At 45.0% G+C, this 24,168-nt stretch overlaps 1 protein-coding gene across 1 annotated transcript in view; it reads left to right on the top strand.

The window, feature by feature from the left end:
• Positions 1-24,168, top strand: part of tet2 (tet methylcytosine dioxygenase 2) — a 57,542-nt gene that overhangs the window by 27,475 nt on the left and 5,899 nt on the right. The window contains exons 2-9 of the mRNA XM_052517043.1: positions 11,007-14,159; positions 14,257-14,347; positions 15,549-15,642; positions 16,238-16,446; positions 21,930-22,080; positions 22,342-22,431; positions 22,971-23,108; positions 23,328-23,685. Coding sequence (XP_052373003.1) covers positions 11,051-14,159; positions 14,257-14,347; positions 15,549-15,642; positions 16,238-16,446; positions 21,930-22,080; positions 22,342-22,431; positions 22,971-23,108; positions 23,328-23,685 — 4,240 coding nt within the window. The 5' untranslated portion in view covers positions 11,007-11,050. The remainder of the gene's footprint in view (positions 1-11,006; positions 14,160-14,256; positions 14,348-15,548; positions 15,643-16,237; positions 16,447-21,929; positions 22,081-22,341; positions 22,432-22,970; positions 23,109-23,327; positions 23,686-24,168) is intronic.

The following is a 24,168-nucleotide window of genomic DNA, read 5'->3' as shown; positions in this document are numbered from 1 at the left end:
ATCTGTGTTCTCAGAGAGAGAGTTTTTTTGTGTCGTTATGGGTGTATCCAACTGTGACAAGCAGCTCAGCTCTGCTCGGCAAACACTAAACTTTGGAGCGGAGTCCCCGAGGATCTGGAGCGAAGCCACACACTGACTTGGCCCAGTGGGAGGCTGGGCGCCATGGGCTGGGAGCAGATCGCTGATAGTGCTTTACCTCTGACTTAGTTACTGATTTACACACTAACTCCATAGAGGGAGACTAAACAAAACAAAGTCACATGGGACAGTAGTTTATATCGGGGCCATACCTTTTTTTCGTCAAGTGGACCATATTTTTTGTCTACGTCTTGTGTTTTGGGTTCATGAAAAGACAATACCTATTAGGCATTCATTAATTCTCAGTCTGGGTATGTTGAAGTATTTTGGAGCCCATATGTGAAGCTATCTAAGAGGGTTCCCCCATGTTGGACAAAGGGACGTTGTCACTTCTGATTATGATGGCGGAGGGTGAGAGGGGACGCCCGTAGCACGGTACATCCAGCGGTGTCTGAAAGGGATTAGCTCAGCAATACGCATGCACACACACAGGCACACACACAGGCACACACACAGGCACACACACAGGCACACACACAGGCACACACGCATGCACACACACAGGCACACACACAGGCACACACACACATGCACACACACAGGCACACACACATGCACACACACAGGCACACACACAGGCACACACACAGGCACACACACAGGCACACACACAGGCACACACACAGGCACACACACAGGCACACACACATGCACACACACAGGCACACACACATGCACACACACAGGCACACACACATGCACACACACAGGCACACACACAGGCACACACACAGGCACACACGCATGCACACACACAGGCACACACACATGCACACTCTCATGCACACTCTCATGAACACACACACACATCAGCAGCTTGCTGGAAGACTCGTCATCTTTAAGGGTCCCAATAGCTCCTCAGTCTGAGTGGAACTACATTAGTTAGTTCAGCTTTATTAATGGCTGATCTTCACCATGTGTTTCCAGCATCATAACTAAGGACATGCACTCAAGAATAGATGGTCAATACCAGGGATCATCAACTACATACAGCCGTGGGACGGTTTATCTTGAGTGGATGGTCAGGGAGCCAGAACATAATTGCAAATAATTTGTAGACTGCTAATTGACCGCAAGAAACCCAAACATATATAATATATGACTAAAACATAATAATTTCTTGCTTACATTTGTATACGATCACGTGTCTCTCTCTATTATGTGTGAGAATACTTTGGAACAGATTTCCAAAATTAAAATCACGTGGAGACGATTTGCTGGTGTTTTTAGAATCTTTTATGTCCATCAAAAATAATTAAATAAATTTGCTCAGAAAAATTGTGGGACCAAATAAATTCACTCGCGGGCCAGATTCGGGCCACAGACCGCCAGTTGAGGAACCCTGGCATATTGTTTCATTCAGGATATCGATGCGTGTCCTATTCTGCTTATATTCCTGTTTAGTCAAGACTATGGGCCATTCAGGCTCAGACAAAGCTTACTTATCCAAGGCAGGGTAGCCTAGTGGTTTGAGCATTGGACTAGTAACCAAAAGGTTGCAAGTTTGAATCCCCAAGCTGACCAGGTACAAATCTGTCGTTCTGCCCCTGAACAGGCAGTTAACCCACTGTTCCTAGGCCGTCATTGAAAATAAGAATTTGTTCTTAACTGACTTTCCTGGTAAAATAAAATACTTACTTACTCAAGTCTTGACAGCTATTTATACTTTACTAGAAACGGTTTTGGAAATTAAATAATTGTAACTCGCAAAAGGGACTGTTTCACGAATAGCTATAACGTATAGAACGTTCCACCACTCTCCGTTATCATTTTATTTTCATTGTCGACCTAATCCTGAGACATACTCAGTCTTAGAGTAGACAATAGACATCTTACTCACAACAACAGCTTTATACTCAAACTCGGAGCTCAGCTCGGGGCATTTTCACGTCACGTGAGACAAATTCAGCATCAGAACTTGGGGGCATGTTCACGTCACGAGAGACACGACCAGAGTGGATTGGATGTTAACCTGAGAATTCCCATTGCCCTACCTCTCACTCCTCCTCCAGTTGGTCTGTCACCTCTGTTGTGACAGGGAGAGTGACAGGGAGGGCAGCACCCTGTTTTGTCCTCGCAGGCTGGCTCGTTAGTGTGTGATTTATCACTCTAACACCGGGGGTCTGGTGCTGAGGTGGTAATGTCCTGGAGGGATGACACACAGTCTCAGGGAGGGACATTGTTAATGACCAGCCAGACAGCCTGCCATGAGTTTCACCAGTCTGAGTTTATTGTTGTTTCCCAACATCCCTAGCTGTGTGTTGCCGCTTTCCATGTTGTCTGTTGTCTGTAGCTTGTGAGGTGTGGAAACACTTTGTTGCTTTTATGAATTTTGTCTTGCTGCTTTTTGTTCTATGTTGCTCTGTCTGTATGCTACGTCTTGCTTGTCCTATGTTGCTCTGCGTGTGCTCACTGCTCAATGATTGTCTATATTGTAATTGTTTTTAATAACCTGCCCAGGGACTGTGGTTGAAAATTAGCCGGCTGGCTAAAACCGTCACTTTTACTGAAACATTGATTAAAGTGCACTGTCCCTGTAAAAATAAAATAAACTCAACAGACAATGCAACTGCATAGCTGGAGGGGGCAAACATGAGCCATAATGGCTTGATCTGATCGCCTCAAGTTAGTGGACGAGTAACTTTTTCTGTAAAGAAATGTCTTTGTATTGTGACTAACAGAAACTGTAGGAGTAGAGGGCAGCAGGTTAGGCCAGTTGAATGAAAACCTGAGCCGACATGGTGAAAAACCTGTCAATGTGCCCTTGAGCAAGGTACTTAACCCTAATTTGCTGCAGGGGCGTCATACTACTACAGCTGACTCTGCAAAACAACATTTCACTGCACCTATCCTGTGTATGTGATAATAAATCATATTTTTTTCTCACTAAAGGGTAAAGATTTGGGAGTGCTGGAAGCACACTACAGTGTGAACCTTATGACCCACGGCATAGAAGTCAAAAAAACTTTCCATCTAGACTTCGGGTATGATGAATTACGTTTTTCCTGTCAGTCTGCCCCAGCAGGTGCCCCATTTAAATTCTTCCCTCTCAGAAACTTATACAAACTGAACTGTACCCCATGCACTCCCTTTCCTGCCAGACACACGGAATATAGCACATGTGGAGCTGAATCGGTTACATATGAGCTTTTTCTACATACACTCATATCCCTTTCTCCTCTCGACCTCAACCTAGTCTGTACTGAGCTGTAGCCAGCACATCGTAACTACTATCAGTCAACCCTTATTTTAGACAGATAAATAGATAGCTCTCCATACATCAATATGTGCATTAGTAGATTTTTGATACACAGACATACAGTATGCACACACAACTTTTTCTCACTGTTGTTTTTAGTCTTCTCTTGCCCTAATGGAGTTCAGGCTTGGGGGGGAGAGAAGAGAGAGACAGAGAGATATGACAGCTTCTCTTGCATGATTATAAGCAACTGTAATGGCCTCCAGATCATCAACCCCACTGACTTGGTGTGCACGTGCACAAACACACACATACACACTGTGCCAAATGAAACATACCACGCGGCCACTGCTATTTATTATTAAATCTCCTTTTCTTCTACACCAGTCTTCGGCTTCATATAGAGCTGAACGCTCTTTAAAGGGAGGGAGAGAGTTTTCATGGGAATCTAAAGCTGGATCCAATTATGTTTTTCAAAGGTTGGGGACCATGTTTTTCTTATCGGACCATGGCGGTTTCATTCTAGAGGCCCCTGCACTGAGCTCCATGCACGAAAGGACATGATTTAGTGGCCCTCAAACACACATTTTTGCTGACATGAGTTTTGAGAGCTTTAAAAGTCACGGACATACCGGTAGCGTTTGCCAGCCAAGAGTACTTAGCACCTCTGAATATATTGCCAGCCGTAATTTGCAAACTGATTCTACATGTAGAACAGGACAAAAATGTCAGCAGTCAGACGTATACCAGAGGGTGGTCCCTGAAACACACCGCGCCGAACAAACTGCAGACAAATCTAATCAAATCAAATGTTATTTGTCACATACACATGGTTAGCAGATGTTAATGCGAGTGTAGCGAAATGCTTGTGCTTCTAGTTCCGACAATGCAGTAATAACCAACAAGTAATCTAGCTAACAATTCCAAAACTACTACCTTATAGACACAAGTGTAAGGGGATAAATAATATGTACATAAAGATATATGAATGAGTGATGGTACAGAGCGGCATAGGCAAGATACAGTAGATGGTATTGAGTGCAGTATATACATATGAGATGAGTATGTAAACAAAGTGGCATAGTTAAAGTGGCTAGTGATACATGTATTACATAAGGATGCAGTAGATGATATAGAGTACAGTATATGATATACATACATATGAGATGAATAATGTAGGGTATGTAAACATTATATTAGGAAGCATTGTTTAAAATGGCTAGTGATATATTTTACATCATTTCCCATCAATTCCCATTATTAAAGTGGCTGGAGTTGAGTCAGTGTGTTGGCAGCAGCCACTCAATGTTAGTGGTGGCTGTTTAACAGTCTGATGGTCTTGAGATAGAAGCTGTTTTTCAGGCTCTCGGTCCCAGCTTTGATGCACCTGTACTGACCTCGCCTTCTGGATGATAGCGGGGTGAACAGGCAGTGGCTCGGGTGGTTGTTGTCCTTGATGATCTTTATGGCCTTCCTGTGACATCGGGTGGTGTAGGTGTCCGGGAGGGCAGGTAGTTTGCCCCCGGTGATGCGTTGTGCAGACCTCACTACCCTCTGGAGAGCCTTACGGTTGTGGGCGGAGCAGTTTCCGTATACATATATAGAAGTTTGTGAGTGCTTTTGGTGACAAGCCAAATTTCTTCAGCCTCCTGAGGTTGAAGAGGCGCTCCTGCGCCTTCTTCACGATGCTGTCTGTGTGGGTGGACCAATTCAGTTTGTCTGTGATGTGTACGCCGAGGAACTTAAAACTTACTACCCTCTCCACTACTGTTCCATCGATGTGGATAGGGGGGTGTTCCCTCTGCTGTTTCCTGAAGTCCACAATCATCTCCTTAGTTTTGTTGACGTTGAGTGTGAGGTTATTTTCCTGACACCACACTCCGAGGGCCCTCACCTCCTCCCTGTAGGCCGTCTTGTCGTTGTTGGTAATCAAGCCTACCACTGTTGTGTCGTCCGCAAACTTGATGATTGAGTTGGAGGCGTGCGTGGCCACGCAGGCGTGGGTGAACAGGGAGTACAGGAAAGGGCTCAGAACGTACCCTTGTGGGACCCCAGTGTTGAGGATCAGCGGGGTGGAGATGTTGTTGCCTACCCTCACCACCTGGGGGCGGCCCGTCAGGAAGTCCAGTACCCAGTTGCACAGGGCGGGGTTGAGACCCAGGGTCTCGAGCTTGATGACGAGCTTGGAGGGCACTATGGTGTTAAATGCCGAGCTGTAGTCGATGAACACCATTCTCACATAGGTATTCCTCTTGTCCAGATGGGTTAGGGCAGTGTGCAGTGTGGTTGAGATTGCATCGTCTGTGGACCTATTTGGGCGGTAAGCAAATTGGAGTGGGTCTAGGGTGTCAGGTAGGGTGGAGGTGATATGGTCCTTGACTAGTCTCTCAAAGCACTTCATGATGACGGAAGTGAGTGCTACGGGGCGGTAGTCGTTTAGCTCAGTTACCTAAGCATTCTTGGGAACAGGAACAATGGTGGCCCTCTTGAAGCATGTGGGAACAACAGACTGGGATAGGGATTGATTGAATATGTCCGTAAACACACCAGCCAGCTGGTCTGCGCATGCTCTGAGGGCGCTCCTTCGGCTGCAGTGAAGGAGAGTCCGCATGTTTTAGTTGCGGCCATGTCAGTGGCACTGTATTGTCCTCAAAGCGGGCAAAAAAGTTATTTAGTCTGCCTGGGAGCAAGACATCCTGGTCCGTGACTGGGCTGGTTTTCTTTTTGTAATCCGTGATTGACTGTAGACCCTGCCACATGCCTCTTGTGTCTGAGCCGTTTAATTGAGATTCTACTTTGTCTCTATACTGACGCTTAGCTTGTTTGATTGCCTTGCGGAGGGAATAGTTACACTGTTTGTATTCGGTCATGTTTCCGGTCACCTTGCCCTGATTAAAAGCAGTGGTTCGTGCTTTCAGTTTCACACGAATGCTGCAATCAATCCACGGTTTCCCAGTGGTCCCTAAGAGAACAGAGATCTGAGGAAGTCCGCGCCTCCAATCATCAATGATGAAGGGAAAGGAGAAGCGTAAAGAAAGACAAAAGGAAGCCAACTTAGACTATTGAGATACAGCCCTGTGCCACCACACCATGCACAACCACCCCTCATCTTCCACGTTCCATAAATCTCAGCGGCAGGATGACAAGGCTCTAGTCAATAGCAGCAGACCTGCCCTGACAACAGTCTTGGTTGCCCTAACCCTTTTCCTAAACTTAATTGCCATAACCTGCCACGTTAATTCTCCTAACTTGCTCTGAAAAGTCACCTCTGCTAGTCAAAAGCAGCAGACCTGTCCTGAGAACAGTCTTCGTTTCCACTAATGCGATACAGCATAAACCTCAACGGCGGGATGACAACCCTCTCCCAGCTTAATGGCGCTGTCGACAAACATTAGAACCCCACCGCGTCAAACTAACCACCGAAACTCTCTTTCAGTGATATTTTACAGAAATGTCCGTTCCTTTTTGAGCCGCGGCCAGCTCTTCCTTGAGACATCTGCAGAGGAGTTGCTCATAATTATGATGGATTAGACTGTGGCTGGATTCTGGCCCTGGCGCGCTGTAATTATTTCGCAGATGCTGCGGATGTTACATGCATTAATAATGGCGTGTGGCAGACAGAAATCAATGCCATCGCTGGAATCTCTATTTGCTTCCCTGGGGGGGTTGGGGGAGTGAATGGGAAAGGAGAAGAGTGAAGGTTCACAGTATTGCTCTTTCACTCTCTCTTCTTGGAGAGAGATGCCTCCCTGCATCACAATGCAATACAACCCTCAACAGCCTTTAACTGGCTTCTCACCTAGCTACAATAGGCCTGTTGGTGTACAGTAGCTCTGAAACCCTTCTCTGAAATGTCTCCGCACAAGGACATACTGTAATTATGCTACATCAGCATAATTTGCCTGCTGAAAATTTGACAAAGACTTGGCTGTGTTGATGTTTACTAAGATGGTGATATTGCGGTGCAATGGGCAGGACAAGTCAGCATTGTTGTCAAGTCACAACAGACCAGAATGACTCAAAGGGGGTGAGATGTGGCGTGTGAGCACTGCAGAGGCCGAATCATATTATAATATGAGAATCAGGCATCTTATTTCCTGCCTATCCAGTGTTATCCGATCGTGACTCCGCCGTGATGTCATCGCTTGACCTTGTGAACAATAGACAGCCCAGAGTGTGAACTTAGTTGACTGTCTGTCACAACGGCCTAACCGTAAACTCAATCAAATCCATAATGTAATTCAATATCTGCGACTGCCCAATCGTTCCTCTAGGAGTTTTGCATTAACTCTATACCTCTAATCCCATATGATAACTACAGTATAGGACAGAGTAGACTATCTGTCTTGGCTACCAGGGACTCACACCTCTGTGGAACCAGGGTTATACTATCCAGAGTATGGCCTTACTGACATGACAATATGGAGTGGAAAGCCAAGTTCCCTATAAGATAGTTGGCCTCAACCACCCCTCGTACAGGTAACTGCCAAAATAAAGGAAACGCCAACATACTGTCTTTGATGGGGCTCATTTACTCAAATGTTTCCTTTGTTCTGTCAGTTACCTGTAAATTACAATGAGGCAGAAGGTGAGGAATAGCAGTGCTAAACAGCCGACACATAGCCGACACATCAACATTAAAGAAGGAGAATATCGCTGTTACATGATGCAGCCTCAGTCATGTCTCAACAGTTTGAAAAATGTGGAACTCAGCATTGATGTAATAAATATATACTGAACTACAACATAAGCCCAATGTGTAACAATTTCAAAGATTTTACTGAGTTATAGTTCATATGAGGAAACCAGTCAATTGAAATAAATTCATTAGGCCTTAATCTAGCGGCGGTAGGTAGCCTAGTGGTTAGAGCGTTGGGCCAATAAACGAAAGGTTGCTAGATTGAATCCCTGAGCTGACAAGTTTAAAATCTGTTGTTCTGCCCCTGAACAGGCAGTTAACCTGTTCCTAGGCTGTCATTGTAAATAAATATTTGTTCTTAACTGACTTGCCTAGTTAAATAAATAATGTATTGATTACACATGAGTGGGAATACAGATATGCATCTGTTGGTCACAGATACCTTAAACAAATGGGCCTCAGGATCTCATTATGGTATTTCTGGGAATTCAAATTGCTATCAATTAAACGCAATTGTGTATGTTGTCCACAGCTCATGCCTGACCATACCCCCACCGCCACCAAGGGGCACTCTGTTCACAACGTTGACATCAGCAAACTGCTTGCCCACACGACGTAATACACATAGTCTGCGGTTGTGGCTTTTGGTAGAGAAATCAACATTCAATTCTCTGGCAACAGCTCTGATGGACATTCCTGCAGTCAGCATGCCAATTGTTTATGTGGCATTGTGTTGTGGGACAAAACTGCACAATTTAGAGGGGTTTTCTATTGTCCCAGCACAAGGTGCACCTGTGTAATAATCATGCTGTTTAATCAGCTACTTGATATGCCACACCTGTTAGGTGGATGGATTATCTTGGCAAAGGATACATTCTCCTAACAGGGATGTAAACAAATTTGTGCACAACATTTTAGTGAAATAAGCTTTTTGTGCATATAGAACATCTCTGGGATCTTTTATTTCAGCTCATGAAAGATGAACCAACACTTTACATGTTGCATTTATAATTTTGTTCAGTGTATATACATATTTACTATACCTGCAACAAATATATTTAATATACCGTAAAAGTGATGATACAGAGGTTTTGTATAATTTCAGCCAGTAGTTTTTAAACTAGCGCTCATGAGACAAAACGGGTCCCCGAAAATTGTGCACAACGTCATCCATTTTGTATGATATGTTACGAATTCCAATTCGTACAAAACATTACAAATTTGTAAATGCTTAAGATCCCATTAATTCTCTTTTAAGAAATATACATTTTTTCTTCCATATTGTATGAAAAAAGGTACCAGTCCTCAGCAAAAAAATGGAACAAAACCTATTCCCCACCCTCTCCTTCAAGAAAGTGTCATCTTATCCTCCAACAAGTCATTCTATAGCAGAAACTCCCAGCGTGTAGCAGTTAATGGAATGAGGTCAGTGTCTAGCCATGTGATCAGACACATGCATCCCTTTGTTTGATACAAGTAGCATCTGCCTGAGAAGAAAGAGGCATGGTGGAGGAGTAGAGGAGCCGTTGGTATGTCTCCTCTCTCTCTCCCTCCGCTCTTCTGTAAACATGCTCGGCTGCTTCTAGCTGTGGAGAGAAGCCTCACTCGCCAAGCTGAGCCCCAAAGACAGCTGCTCAGGTTCGGAGCTGTGTGCTGTGTCGTGAATATGCTGCGCACGCAAAGAATGCTGCAAGCTGCCTCTGGCTGTTCTTTCTTTATTGAGACACCTTCCTTCCTGGAGTCGTCTCTCTATATCGAGACAGAGACAGTTTCTAATGCCTCGTTGCGTCAGGGGTGGGGGGTTGGGAGAGGGGGGTGAACGTGCATCATTTGGTCGTGTTTTGTCTCCCCAATAATGTTTTGCCTGAGAGAGTCTGTCTCAGAGAAGCACTCATACTGCTCTGGCTGCCAATGTGTTCGTGAGAATCTGAGTGCCAATGGGTTCATGAGTGTCTAAAAAAGCAGCACATTCAGAAGATATATTCCTCAACTTCACTGGCGTTTCTCCCATCAGGTACAGCATGATGGACGTAGACTGGGAATATTATGCATCTGGCCTCGTGGTATGTTTACATTTAGCTTGGTTGACTTAATGCACTTCTAAGGGAAATGGAGCTGATTGTATTTCACCATCTCTGATTTCAACGAGGCAGAAACTCACAGGACAGTATGACAGAAAGTCTGACCTCCTTTATCATAAGTAAAAATGTTTCAACCGCACTGGTTCCCACACTGTGTGTGTGTCACTCCGTGCTGACCCGGCACGTTGTCCTGGGATAACCTTCTTATTTCTCTCCCTGCTTGCCACCCAGTTGAGGATCATTTAATTCTGTGCCTTCCTTCATGTCGCATAACTGATATCCACTCAGAGCCAAGTGTAAACATATTACTCCCCAGACTCAACTCTGTGACCCAGGCTGGCGATGATTTCAGACTCAATTACTGTTTCCCGCCACTTTATTTAAATACTCAAGATAGTTAAGAACAAATTCTTATTTACAATGACAGACTAGGAACAGGGGGTTTACTGCCTTGTTCAGGGGCAGAACGACAAGTTTTTACCTAGTCAGCTCAGGGATTCAGTTACTGGCCCAGCACTCTAACCACTAGGCTACCTGCCGCCCCCATGCAAAGTGTCGCCGCCCACATGCAAAGTGTCGCCGCCCACATGCAAAGTGTCGCCGCCCACATGTGTTTTGTCCTGTGTTTATAAGTACATCCAATTCCATTCAATGTGAGAATGTGTGTTTTTTCCCTTTCGTTTCGAACTAATGTGATGTTATGGGAAAGTGGAAACTAGTGATGACATTTGACGAATCATAGGATGGTTGTTTAAAAATAGTCTATCATCATAAAATACCCATTTCCGCCTTAATTCAAGATCAGTGCTATATGCACCATTCACATGTTTTATTTAAATGTGTAATCTTACCTTATGATTACACATTTAAGGGACTGTTCGTCTGTTGTTTCTGTATTTCATGGTTAGTAATACCTCTCTCTCTCTCTCTCTCTCCGTCTCCCCTGCAGGACGCACAGAGGGCAGCCCTGTGGATGGACTCAGAGCAGGCCAGATGGAAACAGAAAAGGCCAGCCAGGAGACGGAAGAAAGTCTGATACTAGCACAACTCAGCGCCGCCACTCAACCAGAAAACCTGATCACCGCCAAGCTCCAAAATGGCACCCAGTCGCCGGAAGGAGCCCATCAGCAGATCAACGGGGATGGAAACTGGAACCTTTACAACAAGGCCGTGGCAGGGGTCATCAACCCAATGAAGAGACACAGGGAGAACTGCAGCAGTCCTGCCGGAGTGCAGGGACTGTTCGACCAAGGCTCTTATAACATGATCAATGGCGGGGATCTGAAGCATGCGCTCTGTGACCAGTCCTTACTGGGCCTTCACCAGGCCAAGAAACTCAGATCGGATTTGGAGATTAATGGAGGGGATGGAGAGGAGATGTGGGACAAAAAGGATGGTGGGGACATCATGGACGATTTCCCGGAGTTGACAAAGCCTGGGGAGTTTGACTGCGATGGGACAAGACTGGATAAGAGAAACTGTAATACTTTCTCAAATGGAGGGGATATTTTCTCACTATCGAGGAACAAGCAAATAGCTAACGGTGCTACAGTGAGCCCCAATTCCATTGAAGGCACACCTGGTGACCTTCTAGAGAAAACTCTGTCTCAGTATTACCCAGAACAAGTGTCCATCGCAGCACAGACGGGCGTGCAGGAGTTTCAACCGGAGGTGGGGTTGGTCGACGACATTAGCTCACTCACCAACGAACTCCCTGAACTGCCCGAACATGCCACGACGCAGTCACCTACCTCTCTTACCTCAGGGTTCCCTCCCATTTCAGCCCAGATGCCTGCCTCTGAGAAACAGCAGCAGACTGGGGTAGCAGACCCTAAAGGGCAAGGAAGCAATGGATATAACAACTCAGACGCCCCGTATATGGTGAATGGGTATTCTAACAGTTACAGAGGAGAGCACCCGCAACAGCAGCCCGCTGACGGCTCGCAACATCAGAACAACACAGAGGGCATTTACAGGAAACCTAACCAGGAGTTTAACCATCAGAACTCTTTCCCGGGCCCTCTAGAGCAGAGCACTCCGCTGCAGACAAAAGAGGCCATTGGGTTCAGCCCCGGCCCTTTCCCTAGCCCAGGCATGGGGCAGAGTGAGGGGAGGCGCCGGCAGCAACAGTATGGGATGCAGCAACAGCAGACAGGAAACCCCTGTGGAGCTGACTCTACGGGCCCCCAGGGCTCCATGGGCCCAGCTTCCCTGCCCACCGGCAGCGAGCCTGGATCCCAGCGCTCCCATCAAAACGGGACGATGAAAGACACAACCCAGCAGCAGCAGAGAGGAGGAGCGGATCCCGGTTGCCCTAATTCCCAGATGGGCTGGATAGATCTAAACTCCCGGGGTCAGATGCTGGAGCCCGACTCAGCACGGAGGTTCCAGACGGGGGGACAAAGCTTCGATGTAGGACCCACCGGAGGAGCCTACCAGCAACAGCAGCCGCGGCCGGCCCAGTCGCCTCACCAAGTGTCTCCTGCCCAACACAACACTGCCCCAGAGTGGCAGCAGCAGGCCGACTCTAAAGGCCCATCTCACATGCACCAGCAGCAGTGTAATCTTCCTCCTCAACAGCAGCCACATACACAACACATGCACCAGCAGCAGTGTAATCTTCCTCCTCCTCAACAGCAGCAGCAAGGGGAGAATTGTTTTCGAGCCCCCATGCAGCCAGAGCACTTATGCGAAGGCGACCCAGATCTAGAGGAAATACTATCACCTAGCTTTTTGCAGCCGCCACAACGTCCACAACATCAACAGCAGCAGCAGCGCCCGCTGTCCCATCCATCTCAGTACGACGGACAGCAGTCGGTCAACACACCCCAGTCACAGGACCACAACCAGGGCACGATGGACAGTCAACAGCTGCTGAACAAACTCAAGCTGGAGGACTACATCAGGCTAGAGAAGAAGCTGAAATCCCCTGGTGGAGGCTACAGAGGTCAGGGTGGTCAACCCCAACCTGGGCACCAGCAGCAGATACAGTCTATGATGAGAAACAACCCTGGGTACAATCCTGTAGACCCCTCTCAGCCCAACGACGCACAGCAGTCCCAGCAGGCATCATGGAGACACAGCAGCAGTAATACCATGGAGATGGAGATGGAGCTGGAGATGAAGCAGCAACAACAACAGCAGCACCAACAACAACAGCAGAGGCAGTACACTCCAAGCCCCGGACCCAAGCAATACTCCCACCAGCAGCAGCCGCCGCCCCACCTCCGACAACCACACCCCAACCACATGGACTTCCCCCTTACCCAGACCCCCCCACAACCGCTACCTCACTTACCACACGGTGCTTTAAACCAACAGGTGTCTGCACAGCAACAGCAGATGTATCCTAAAATGGAGCAGAATCAGCAGGAGTCTTGCGCCCAGTTCCAGAGGGGGGGGCCTCCACCCCTGGGACACGGGGGCCCCCAGGGGGACTTCCAGAGGCACGCGGCCCTGCGGATGCATCTTCTACAGAGGCAGTCTGAGCGGGAGTCTCTGGGTCCCCCTCATCCACAGACCCCTGTAGATTTCAAGCACGGCGTCCGGCCCATCAAGATGGTGAATGGGCCGCGGTTCGAACACCCTCACCACCAAGGGCTTGGACCACCGCCCTTGATGCAGCATCAACAGCAGGGCCGGGAGATGGGTATGGTAGCGGGGGGCATCCAGGTCAAACAAGAGTACAATCCACAGCCCCAGACGTCGTGTTGCGGTGAGCGGAGCCAGAGCAGCTCCCAGCGGAGCATCCTAGCCACCATGGAGCAGACTCTCAGACAGTATCAGCTTTCGCCAGTCTTCGACAGGAAGTCCCTCGTCATCAGGTCACCGAACAAGGTCAAGGTGGAGCAGTCTGGCGCTGTGACGGTGCTCTCGACCCACGCGGACCTGGACGGTGGGTCGGGTGGGATGGAGGACCTGGGGATGGGGCGCCCTGGCTCCAATGGGCTGAAAAGACCCCACCTAGACTTCACCCCCAAGCAGGAACCCCTGCTCCAGAGTTTTATGAATTCCCCCATGAAACTCTTGGATACTCCCATTAAAAACCTATTGGATACTCCTATCAAGACCCAGTATGATATCCCTTCCTGCCACTGCATGGGTGAGTCACATTACATGTCTGTCTTCACACACAGATTATTTGTCAGTTGATGTCTAATTTGGGTATGGGGGTTGTGCCTTTCTTTGTTTTGATACAGAGTCCATCAGTGAGAAGGACGAAGGGCCGTATTACACTCACCTGGGCTCCGCTCCGAATATCAAGGCCATCCGTGACATCATGGAGACAAGGTGGGTTGTTTTATCCCGCGTCATCCCACATAATACAAAGGAACAGGTTTTTCTATACACAATTACTGAATGTGTAACTTTTCAATGTTTCAAACAAACATTTTAACGGTTGCTTTCTCACACGCAAATAAACCATAGGAACAGGTATTTCTGTGCACAATTACTGAGCTTTTCATGGTTTCAAACACACATTTCAACTCAAGCTTTCTCACACCAGAGCCATTTTGGGATCACTTTCTGGTCACGTGACCTCCATACTTACAGTAACAGTTTCCTGATTATACCACAGAATTCAACATGGTGGCATATAAATCATGACATGGATATGACACGTAGACATTCCATTAGTATTTAACCTGGGAATACGTGCATCAAGTCTGTATTTGTTCCATTCCTGTTACATTTGTGATCCTCTGTAGCTGTGTGACTGTGGTCCTCTGTAGCTCAGTTGATAGAGCATGGCACTTGCGACGCCAGGATAATGGGTTCGATTCCTGAGACCACCCGTACGTAAAAATGTGTGAAAGTATGCTGCTTTGGATAACAGTGTCTGCTAAATGGCATATAGCCAATGATGTACATAAGCCCTGGATTGCTGATGCTGTTGAGAGGCTTTGATGCCATATTGGTTCTCCCCAGTAGGAGCAGGCTGTGTTAGGAAAGAATGCAATTCTACAGTGTTTTAAGGACAGAAGTACATGTATTTTGTTGTTGTAGTGGGGACAGTAACATTAGTGAGCTCTAAAAATGATAATTTAAGGAAAATGTTCTATTTTTTTATTTGTATGTTTAGGTCACATCATATAATTTAAAAGTATGCATTAAGTTCTCTGTAATATAATAAACATGACAAAAACAAAATGGAGACATTAATAATGTAGACATTAATAAATGCATTTCTAAAGCTTCCAAAATATGATTTACAACGGTGGGAGAGTGCCAAGATGGAGGCACTGTGGTTTCAACACAGAGTCCCCTGTCAGTCATCAAGTGTATGTGTATATATATATATATCATATATATCACATTTAATGTGGAGACGTTACAATCAGAACGCTCTGTAACGTTGTACACTTCTGAACAGACCCCATATTTACACCCACACTTAACAAACGTTGTTCATATTCTCATTTTATTGCCGTACACTCTTCTGTTACTATATCACATGCATCTACTCTAACTATCATCCTTGCTTTTGAAGGTCTGGGCTAACTGGCAGTGCCATCAGGATTGAAAAGGTGGTGTACACAGGCAAAGAAGGGAAGAGTACACAGGGATGCCCCATTGCTAAATGGGTAAGTGTGAATGAAGCATGACAATATCTCCGAAATGCATTTTTTAAATTATTTTCACACACCAGATCGGTGCAGGGAAATGTGTTGTTATACAGGGTCAGCCATAGTAGTACAGCGCCTCTGGAGCAAATTAGGGTACTAAAATCTAAATATATGGAGGAATCACTCTGAATTGGGGATGCTGTAATGTGTACCTTCCATACTTTGATCAGACAGTATTGGTTTAAGAATAGAGTTGAAGTCATGGGTGGTGGTGGCATCTTAATAAGAGGTTCCTTTCCTTCATCAAGGGCACATCGATAGATTGTTCACGTTGTCGACTAGGGTACTCGAACCAGCGACCTTTCGGTTGCTGGCCCAACGCTCTAAACGCTCGGCTACCTGCCACCCAACTGGGATAGCCAAAATTAGAATCGAGGATTGCTATTTAGAGCAAAATGGTAAATTGTAAAAACGCACCATCTTGTAATTTGAAGGGAATCTTTACTGTACTATCTCTCTGTGATCTCAGACCAGATGCCTCTGGGAAAAAGGCACTTCATCTCAATGAGATTTACAATCAAATAAAATAAATCAAGACATTGGTGTGTTCCAGGTGATCCGACGTGGCAGCGTGGACGAGAAGCTCCTGGTGCTGGTGCGTGAGCGGGAGCGCCACAAGTGCGAGGCGGCATGCATCGTGGTGATCATCCTGATCTGGGACGGCATCCCCACCACCATGGCAGACCAGCTCTACATGGAGCTCAGCGACACTCTGACGAGACACGGAGCCCTCACCCAGCGACGATGTGCCATCAACGAGGAGTAAGGGCCTTTGCCTCTAAAATCGTAATTTCTAATCAGGGGTGCAACTTTCACTCCCCAACCCCCAAACCCCCCCCACCCCCACCCCACCCCACAGTTTTAGCATTGGAATGTGATCCTAAACGAGGCAGTGGTGTATTTTAAATCGTTGTGTACCTTCTAAATCATACCCCATACATGTGTTTCGACAGCTGTACCAAGCGCACACATTTTCTTAACCTTTTCTAATTTTAGTCATGTTATTTGTTTGACACTGACAAATGTGCAATAATCCAAGACATTACTGAGGGGGACTGCAACCACATTGTGCTACTTATTGCTATGCAAATACAGTACACTGCAAAATAGTACACTCAAAACAGGAAAGACCACCTCAGGAGAATAAGTTTTTAATTCAAATGTACAACCAGTTTAAAATAAATGTAGGCCTGTCTGTGACCAACAGATGCATATCTGTATTCCCAGTCATGTCAAATACATAGTTTAATTTATTATTTATTATTCATTTATTTAAATTGACCGATTTCCTTATATTAACTGTAACTGTAAAATCTTAGAAATTGTTGCATGTTGTGTCTATCATTTTGTTAAGTGTACAACTTCAAATTGATTATAATACCTGAAAACAAACTAAGGTAGTAGAGTTATGATAGGGGATATATAATAACAAAACCTGCTTAACTGACGACCAGGCATGACACCCACTAGCTGGGCATTTGGTCAGATGATACACCATAATATCAAAGGCCAGCTTGTCCCGGTCCTGATACCAATGAACAGAACAGCTCATTCACACACTCCCTTCTGTTGTCTCCTGGTTAGCTTCACTTTACAATACCCTAAACCCTATCTGGGATGAGTTACCTGGTGGTGAATTATTGATAGTTGAAGGCTATTCAACCCGACCCCTGATGAGAGGAAGTGATCACACTTATCATGTCATAGCGTTGTTTGTGACAAAGATTTCCCAAAGCTGGTCCATCAGAATCATCCTACACTCAGTCAGTTAGACATTCTATTGCTTTATCCCTCTGTGTCTAGCCTGGTCTCAGATCTGTTCGTGCTGTCTTGCCAACTCCTATGGTCATTTGTTGGCATGACAATGACCATTCGCAGGAGTTGCCAAGACAGCACAAACAGATCTGGGACCAGGCTAATTCATGTATAACATAGCTAACTCATTTAGTTCTCCAAAGCGCTGTGTACGTGGCTACACTCTGTCAGGTAGAACAGCTTGTTCTAGTCAATGCACACAATGACTGCATTAACTACTCTACTGGCAGAATCTGTCTCCATCTGTCTCCATCTGTCTCAATCTGTCTCAACCTGTCTCAACCTGTCTCAATCTGTCTCAATCTGTCTCAATCTGTCTCAACCTGTCTCAATCTGTCTCAACCTGTCTCAACCTGTCTTAATCTGTCTCAACCTGTCTCCATCCGTCTCAATCTGTCTCAATCTGTCTCAACCTGTCTCAATCTGTCTCAATCTGTCTCAATCTGTCTCAACCTGTCTCAATCTGTCTCAACCTGTCTCAACCTGTCTCAATCTGTCTCCAACAGGAGGTGTAATGTCTGCACTCTACAGGAGCGCATGTGTAATGGCGTAGCGTGCCGTTTCAGCATGATGTAATGTCATTCACCATGTCATCAAACAACTGCCGATAGTATACTATGAATGCACCTCCTGCTAGCCAAAATCGACATGCTATTTTCCTTTTACCATGTTGTTCACATAGGCATAAGACGGACAGGCTTAACTGCAGGTTTCCAATGTAATTTGTCACTGCTAGGCTGACTCATAAGTAAAAGTTCTAGGAGTTTCTTTGTGTGCTCGAAACTACACTTTCCCACTGGGAAGCGATGATTAGCTCCTATATAAATCTCAATTATCCATACTTACATATTCGCAATTACAATTATATTTGACTTAAGATATTGGGAGTATACAGTTGAAGTCGGAAGTTTACATACACTTAGGTTGGAGTCATTTTAAAACTAGTTTTTCAACCACTCCACAAATGTCTATAGTTTTGGCAAGTCGGTTAGGACATCTACTTTGCGCATGGCACAAGTCATTTTTCGAACGATTGTTTACAGACAGATTATTTCACTGTATCACAAATCCAGTGGGTCAGAAGTTTACAAACACTAAGTTGACTGTGCCTTTAAACAGTTTGGAAAATTCCAGAAAATGATGTCATGGCTTTAGAAGCTTCTGATAGGCTAATTGACACAATTTGAGTCAATTGGGGGTGTACCTGAAATGTTTTATTTGATTAAATGTCAGGAATTGTGAAAAACTGAGCTTAAATGTATTTGGCTAAGGTGTATGTAAACATCCGACTTCAACTGTACGTAATAAACCTTTTTTTGGAATGGTAACTGTACCACCTGGTATTTGGAAATGTATAAATTCACAGGAATGTGTTTGATTAAATGTTTATACACAGGACTTAAACCAAGCCTATGACAATAAATAGTAGGTGTTGATTAAGGGTTTTGACAAATGTACTTCTAGGAGGGAGCACTTGGTAAATCTAGCATGGAATTTTATGAATAGCATTCAATGAGTTGTTCCTCTTGTCCTTGTTGTTAAAGAGTACATGTGTCTGATGTAAAGGAGTTATTCCTCTCATCCTTGTTGTTAAAGAGTACATGTGTCTGATATAAAGGAGTTATTCCCCTCATCCTTGTTGTTAAGGAGTACATGTGTCTGATGTAAAGGAGTTATTCCTCTCATCCTTGTTGTTAAAGAGTACATGTGTCTGATATAAAGGAGTTATTCCCCTCATCCTTGTTGTTAAGGAGTACATGTGTCTGATATAAAGGAGTTATTCCCCTCATCCTTGTTGTTAAGGAGTACATGTGTCTGATATAAAGGAGTTAGTCCCCTCATCCTTGTTATTAAGGAGTAAATGTGTCTGGTATAAAGGAGTTGTTCCCCTCATCCTTGTTGTTAAGGAGTACATGTGTCTGTTATAAAGGAGTTATTCCCCTCATCCTTGTTGTTAAGGAGTACATGTGTCTGATGTAAAGGAGTTATTCCCCTCATCCTTGTTGTTAAGGAGTACATGTGTCTGATATAAAGGAGTTATTCCCCTCATCCTTGTTGTTAAGGAGTACATGTGTCTGATATAAAGGAGTTATTCCCCTCATCCTTGTTGTTAAGGAGTACATGTGTCTGATGTAAAGGAGTTATTCCCCTCATCCTTGTTGTTAAGGAGTACACGTGTCTGATATAAAGGAGTTATTCCCCTCATCCTTGTTGTTAAGGAGTACACGTGTCTGATATAAAGGAGTTATTCCCCTCATCCTTGTTGTTAAGGAGTACATGTGTCTGATGTAAAGGAGTTATTCCCCTCATCCTTGTTGTTAAGGAGTACATGTGTCTGATATAAAGGAGTTATTCCCCTCATCCTTGTTGTTAAGGAGTACATGTGTCTGATATAAAGGAGTTGTTCCTCTTGTCCTTGTTAAGGAGTACATGTGTCTGATATAAAGGAGTTATTCCCCTCATCCTTGTTGTTAAGGAGTACATGTGTCTGATATAAAGGAGTTATTCCCCTCATCCTTGTTGTTAAGGAGTACACGTGTCTGATATAAAGGAGTTATTCCCCTCATCCTTGTTGTTAAGGAGTACATGTGTCTGATATAAAGGAGTTATTCCCCTCATCCTTGTTGTTAAGGAGTATGTGTGTCTGATATAAAGGAGTTGTTCCTCTTGTCCTTGTTAAGGAGGACATGTGCGTGCCAGGGGTATAAATGCAACAATTTCTAAAGATTTTGAGTTACATTTCATAGAAAAACATCAGTCATTTGAAATCAAATCCTTAGGCCCTAATCTATGGATTTCACATGACTGGGTAATGGGTGCAGCCATGGGTGGGCCTGGTAAGGCATAGGCCCACCCACTGGGGAGCCAGAACCAGACAGAGATCCCCCCTCAGATGATCCTGCGGGTGATGATGCCGGATGTGGATGTCCTGGGCTGGCTTGGTTACAGGTGTTTTGCGGCTGTGAGGACTGTTGAACGTACTGCCCAAAATCTCTAAAACGACGTTGGAGGCGGCTTATGGTAGAGAAAACAACATTCAAGAGAAATCAACATTAAATTCTGTGGAATCAGCTCTTTTTGACATTCCAGCAGTCAGCATGCTAATTGCACGCTCCTTCAACTTGAGACATCTGTGGCATTGTGTTGTGAGACAAAACTGCACATTTTAGATTGGCCTTTTATTGTCCCCAGCACAAGGTGCATGCACCTGTGTAATGATCATGCTGTTTAATCAGCTTCTTGATATGCCACACCTGTCAGGTGGATGAATTGTCTTGGCAAAGGGGAAATGCTCACCAACAGATATTTTTTTTAATTGTACACAACATTTGAGAGAAATAAGCTTTTTGTGCATATGGAACATTTCTGGGATTTTTACAAACACTTTACATGTTGCGTTTATATTTTTGTACAATAGCATGGACTATTGGTTAGAGCATTGGGCCAATAACCGTAACGTTGCTAGTTGGAATCCCAGAGACGACAAGGAGAAAAATCTGTTGATGTGCCTTTAAGCAAGGCACTTAAGCTTAATTGCTCTAAGATCGTGGTTGATAATGGCAGACATTAGCATATGCAAAGAAACACATTACCAATACACACTGTATATGTGAAATAGGACAAATATAAGCTCCCAACAAATATACTGAACAAAAATGTTAATGTAAAGTGTTGGTTTCATGAGCTGAAATAAAAGATCCCATAAATGTTCCATATGCACAAAAATCATATTTCTCAAAAGTAATTGCTCAAATTTCTTCACGTCCCCATTCGTGAGCTTTTCTCTCTTGCGAAGATAATTCATCCATCAGGTGTGGCATATCAAGAAGCTGAATAAACAGCATTATCTTTACACAGGTGCACCTTGTTCTGGGGACAATAAAAGGCCACTCTAAAATGTGCAGTTTTGTCACACAAGAACAATGCCACTGATGTCTCTAGTTTTGAGGGAGCGTGCAATTAGCATGCTGACTGCAGGAATGTCCACCAGAGCTGTTACCAGAGAATTGAATGTTTATTTCTCGACCTTACGCTGCCACCAACGTCATTTGGAGAATTTGGCAGTATGTCCAACCGGCCTTACAACCGCAGACCACGTGTAACCATGCCAGCCCAGGACCTCCACACCCGGCTTCTTCACCTGCAGTATCATCTGAGGCCAGCCGGGCAGCTGATAAAACTGAGGGGCATTTCTGTCTGTAATAAAGCCCTTTTGTGAGGAAAAACATTCTGATTGGCTGGGCCTATGCCCTCCCAGGCCCACCCATGTGAAATCCATAGATTAGGGTCTAATGAATTTATTTCAATTGACTGATTTCTTTATAAGAACTATAACTCAGTAAAATAGTTTAAATTGTTGCGTGCTGCTTTTATATTTGTGTTCAGTTTAATTATATAACAGAGTTATTCCTCTCATCCTTGTTGTTTAGGAGGACGTGTGCATGCCAGGGGCTGGACCCAGAGGCCTGTGGCGCTTCCTTCTCCTTCGGCTGTTCCTGGAGCATGTACTACAACGGCTGCAAATTTGCAAGGAGCAAAATCCCACGCAAATTCAAGCTAACTGGGGACGACCCGAAAGAGGTGAAGCATACAGTACATACTGTATTAATACACATATTTATTTAGTGTTACTCTGATTCCAAGAACACAAGATGAGATGTTACTATCCTTTGTGCAAGTACTTCCAAGAGTTAATGAACAAATTTGGGGAGCGCATCATCAGTAGTGTACCTTTGGTTCCTAGGGTGTTTCGGCCTTTCACACTATACACCCTCCTAATTATGCATTGCCAGTCATCAAAACAAAGCTACACTGAAATAGTGTGTTTTGTTTCTCTATCAGGAAGAAAGGCTGGAGCAAAACCTTCAGAATCTGGCAACCCTAATGGCCCCCACATACAAAACCCTGGCACCAGATGCCTATCAAAACCAGGTAAGGATTTGTGGGCAGCGTCCATGTATAGTACTGCCAGACATTTTACATGTATAGCCTTAAATCAACATTAACAACTCAACACAAGCTTTAAAAAAAATCCTACCCATGATTAATTTAAAGGGGGCCACATCCCCAACAGGAGCATTTAAGTGAAATTATTTATTAACTTGAACAGTGATTAGTTTCATTTAGTGAGACTGATTTTTATGCTCGTAACATAAACCCTAGTGGAATCCATGTCTTCTCTTTGCACCGAGGGTCGTGTTCAGTTGGGCACGCCGTAGCATAATGTTTTGCAACCACAGACGAAAATCTGTGTGTTCATTGGACCAGTTCAAGTTGTACCTCCATTTTTCAAAACATTTTCAACTGAACACAAACCTGGTATTTCTGTGACATACTGGTACTTAACCCAATAACCCACATTCTCTTAACGCCAGATAGAACCACTTATCTACACTAGTACAGTGACTCGCCTGAGGAATGACGCCACCTGTCTGCAGACAGTGACTAACTCCCATATTGTTCATCCACAGGTGGAACATGAGCAAAGGGCGCCAGACTGCCGCCTGGGAAAGGGGGAGGGGCGACCGTTCTCCGGGGTCACCGCCTGTATGGACTTCTGCGCTCACGCTCACAGAGACCTCCACAACATGCAGGGGGGCAGCACTGTGGTAAGCCAACATCTAAATATGACAGAGCAAAATGTCAACACAGTATCAAATGTTTGAATTTGCTAAAGAAAACAAACAAGCAAAAAAATAATGCAATAATCAGAAGATGCCTCTTCCCAGTGGATATTCAGATGTAAATAAAATAACACTAGTCAAAGCATTTGCAAAAAGCAAACAGAGCCCTCAAGCTTGTCTCTTCCCACCCACCATCTATCCCAGGTGTGCACGCTAACCAAGGAGGACAACCGCCAGATCGGGAAGATTCCGGAGGACGAGCAGCTCCATGTGCTGCCCCTTTACAAGGCCTCGCCAACGGATGAATTTGGCAGTGCAGAGGGCCAGCAGGAGAAGATCAAGACGGGCGCCATCCAGGTGCTCAATGCCTTCCGCCGCCAGATTCGCATGCTCTCCGAGCCCGCCAAGTCCTGTCGGCAGAAGAAGCTGGACGCCAAGCGGGCTGCCGCAAGCAAGAATGCCGGGGGACCGGACACGCCTTCGAAGGCAGAGAAAGCCCTACAGGCCAAGCTGAAATCTAGTAGCACTTATGAGAGCATAGCTCAGAGCACTCCTGGGACAGGTGGGTGGAGATGAACACAGTGTAGCAGGGTTCAGACACAAGACTCTAATGTAGGAGGACTATAGTGATATTTTAGAATAGAAGACACAGATGATACTGTTGTTCTCCTCCGGCATTTTCTAGCATTCCATCAGCCTCTAATAGATTGGATCTTTATAGATCTTGGCATACTTGGCATCATCTTGTATAATGACTGGTTATATCGTACACAGTCAGTCTACAGTATTTCTTAGCATTTTATATGTTATGCGTAAGAGCCCTGTGTTTTGTCACATGACTTGGATTTTAACCTTTCATTTCAAGCTTTTTCATCAAACTGTCCCATTTTATGTCAGATGGTGCAGCACCATCCTCAGACAATTGCTGCATTTTTGTGTAATTCTAATTTCTGGAAAATACTTCAAATAAAGATAAAAATCTAGGTCATGTGACATGATCACCCAAAACAGCGAGCCCTAGTTAAGCTGCCTGTTTCTAAGACGT

The sequence above is a fragment of the Oncorhynchus keta genome, unplaced genomic scaffold (assembly GCF_023373465.1).
Source record: "Oncorhynchus keta strain PuntledgeMale-10-30-2019 unplaced genomic scaffold, Oket_V2 Un_scaffold_5722_pilon_pilon, whole genome shotgun sequence".
Lineage (NCBI taxonomy): Eukaryota > Metazoa > Chordata > Actinopteri > Salmoniformes > Salmonidae > Oncorhynchus > Oncorhynchus keta.
Note: the sequence above shows the minus strand (reverse complement) of the source record. Positions and strands in the feature narration are given on the sequence as shown.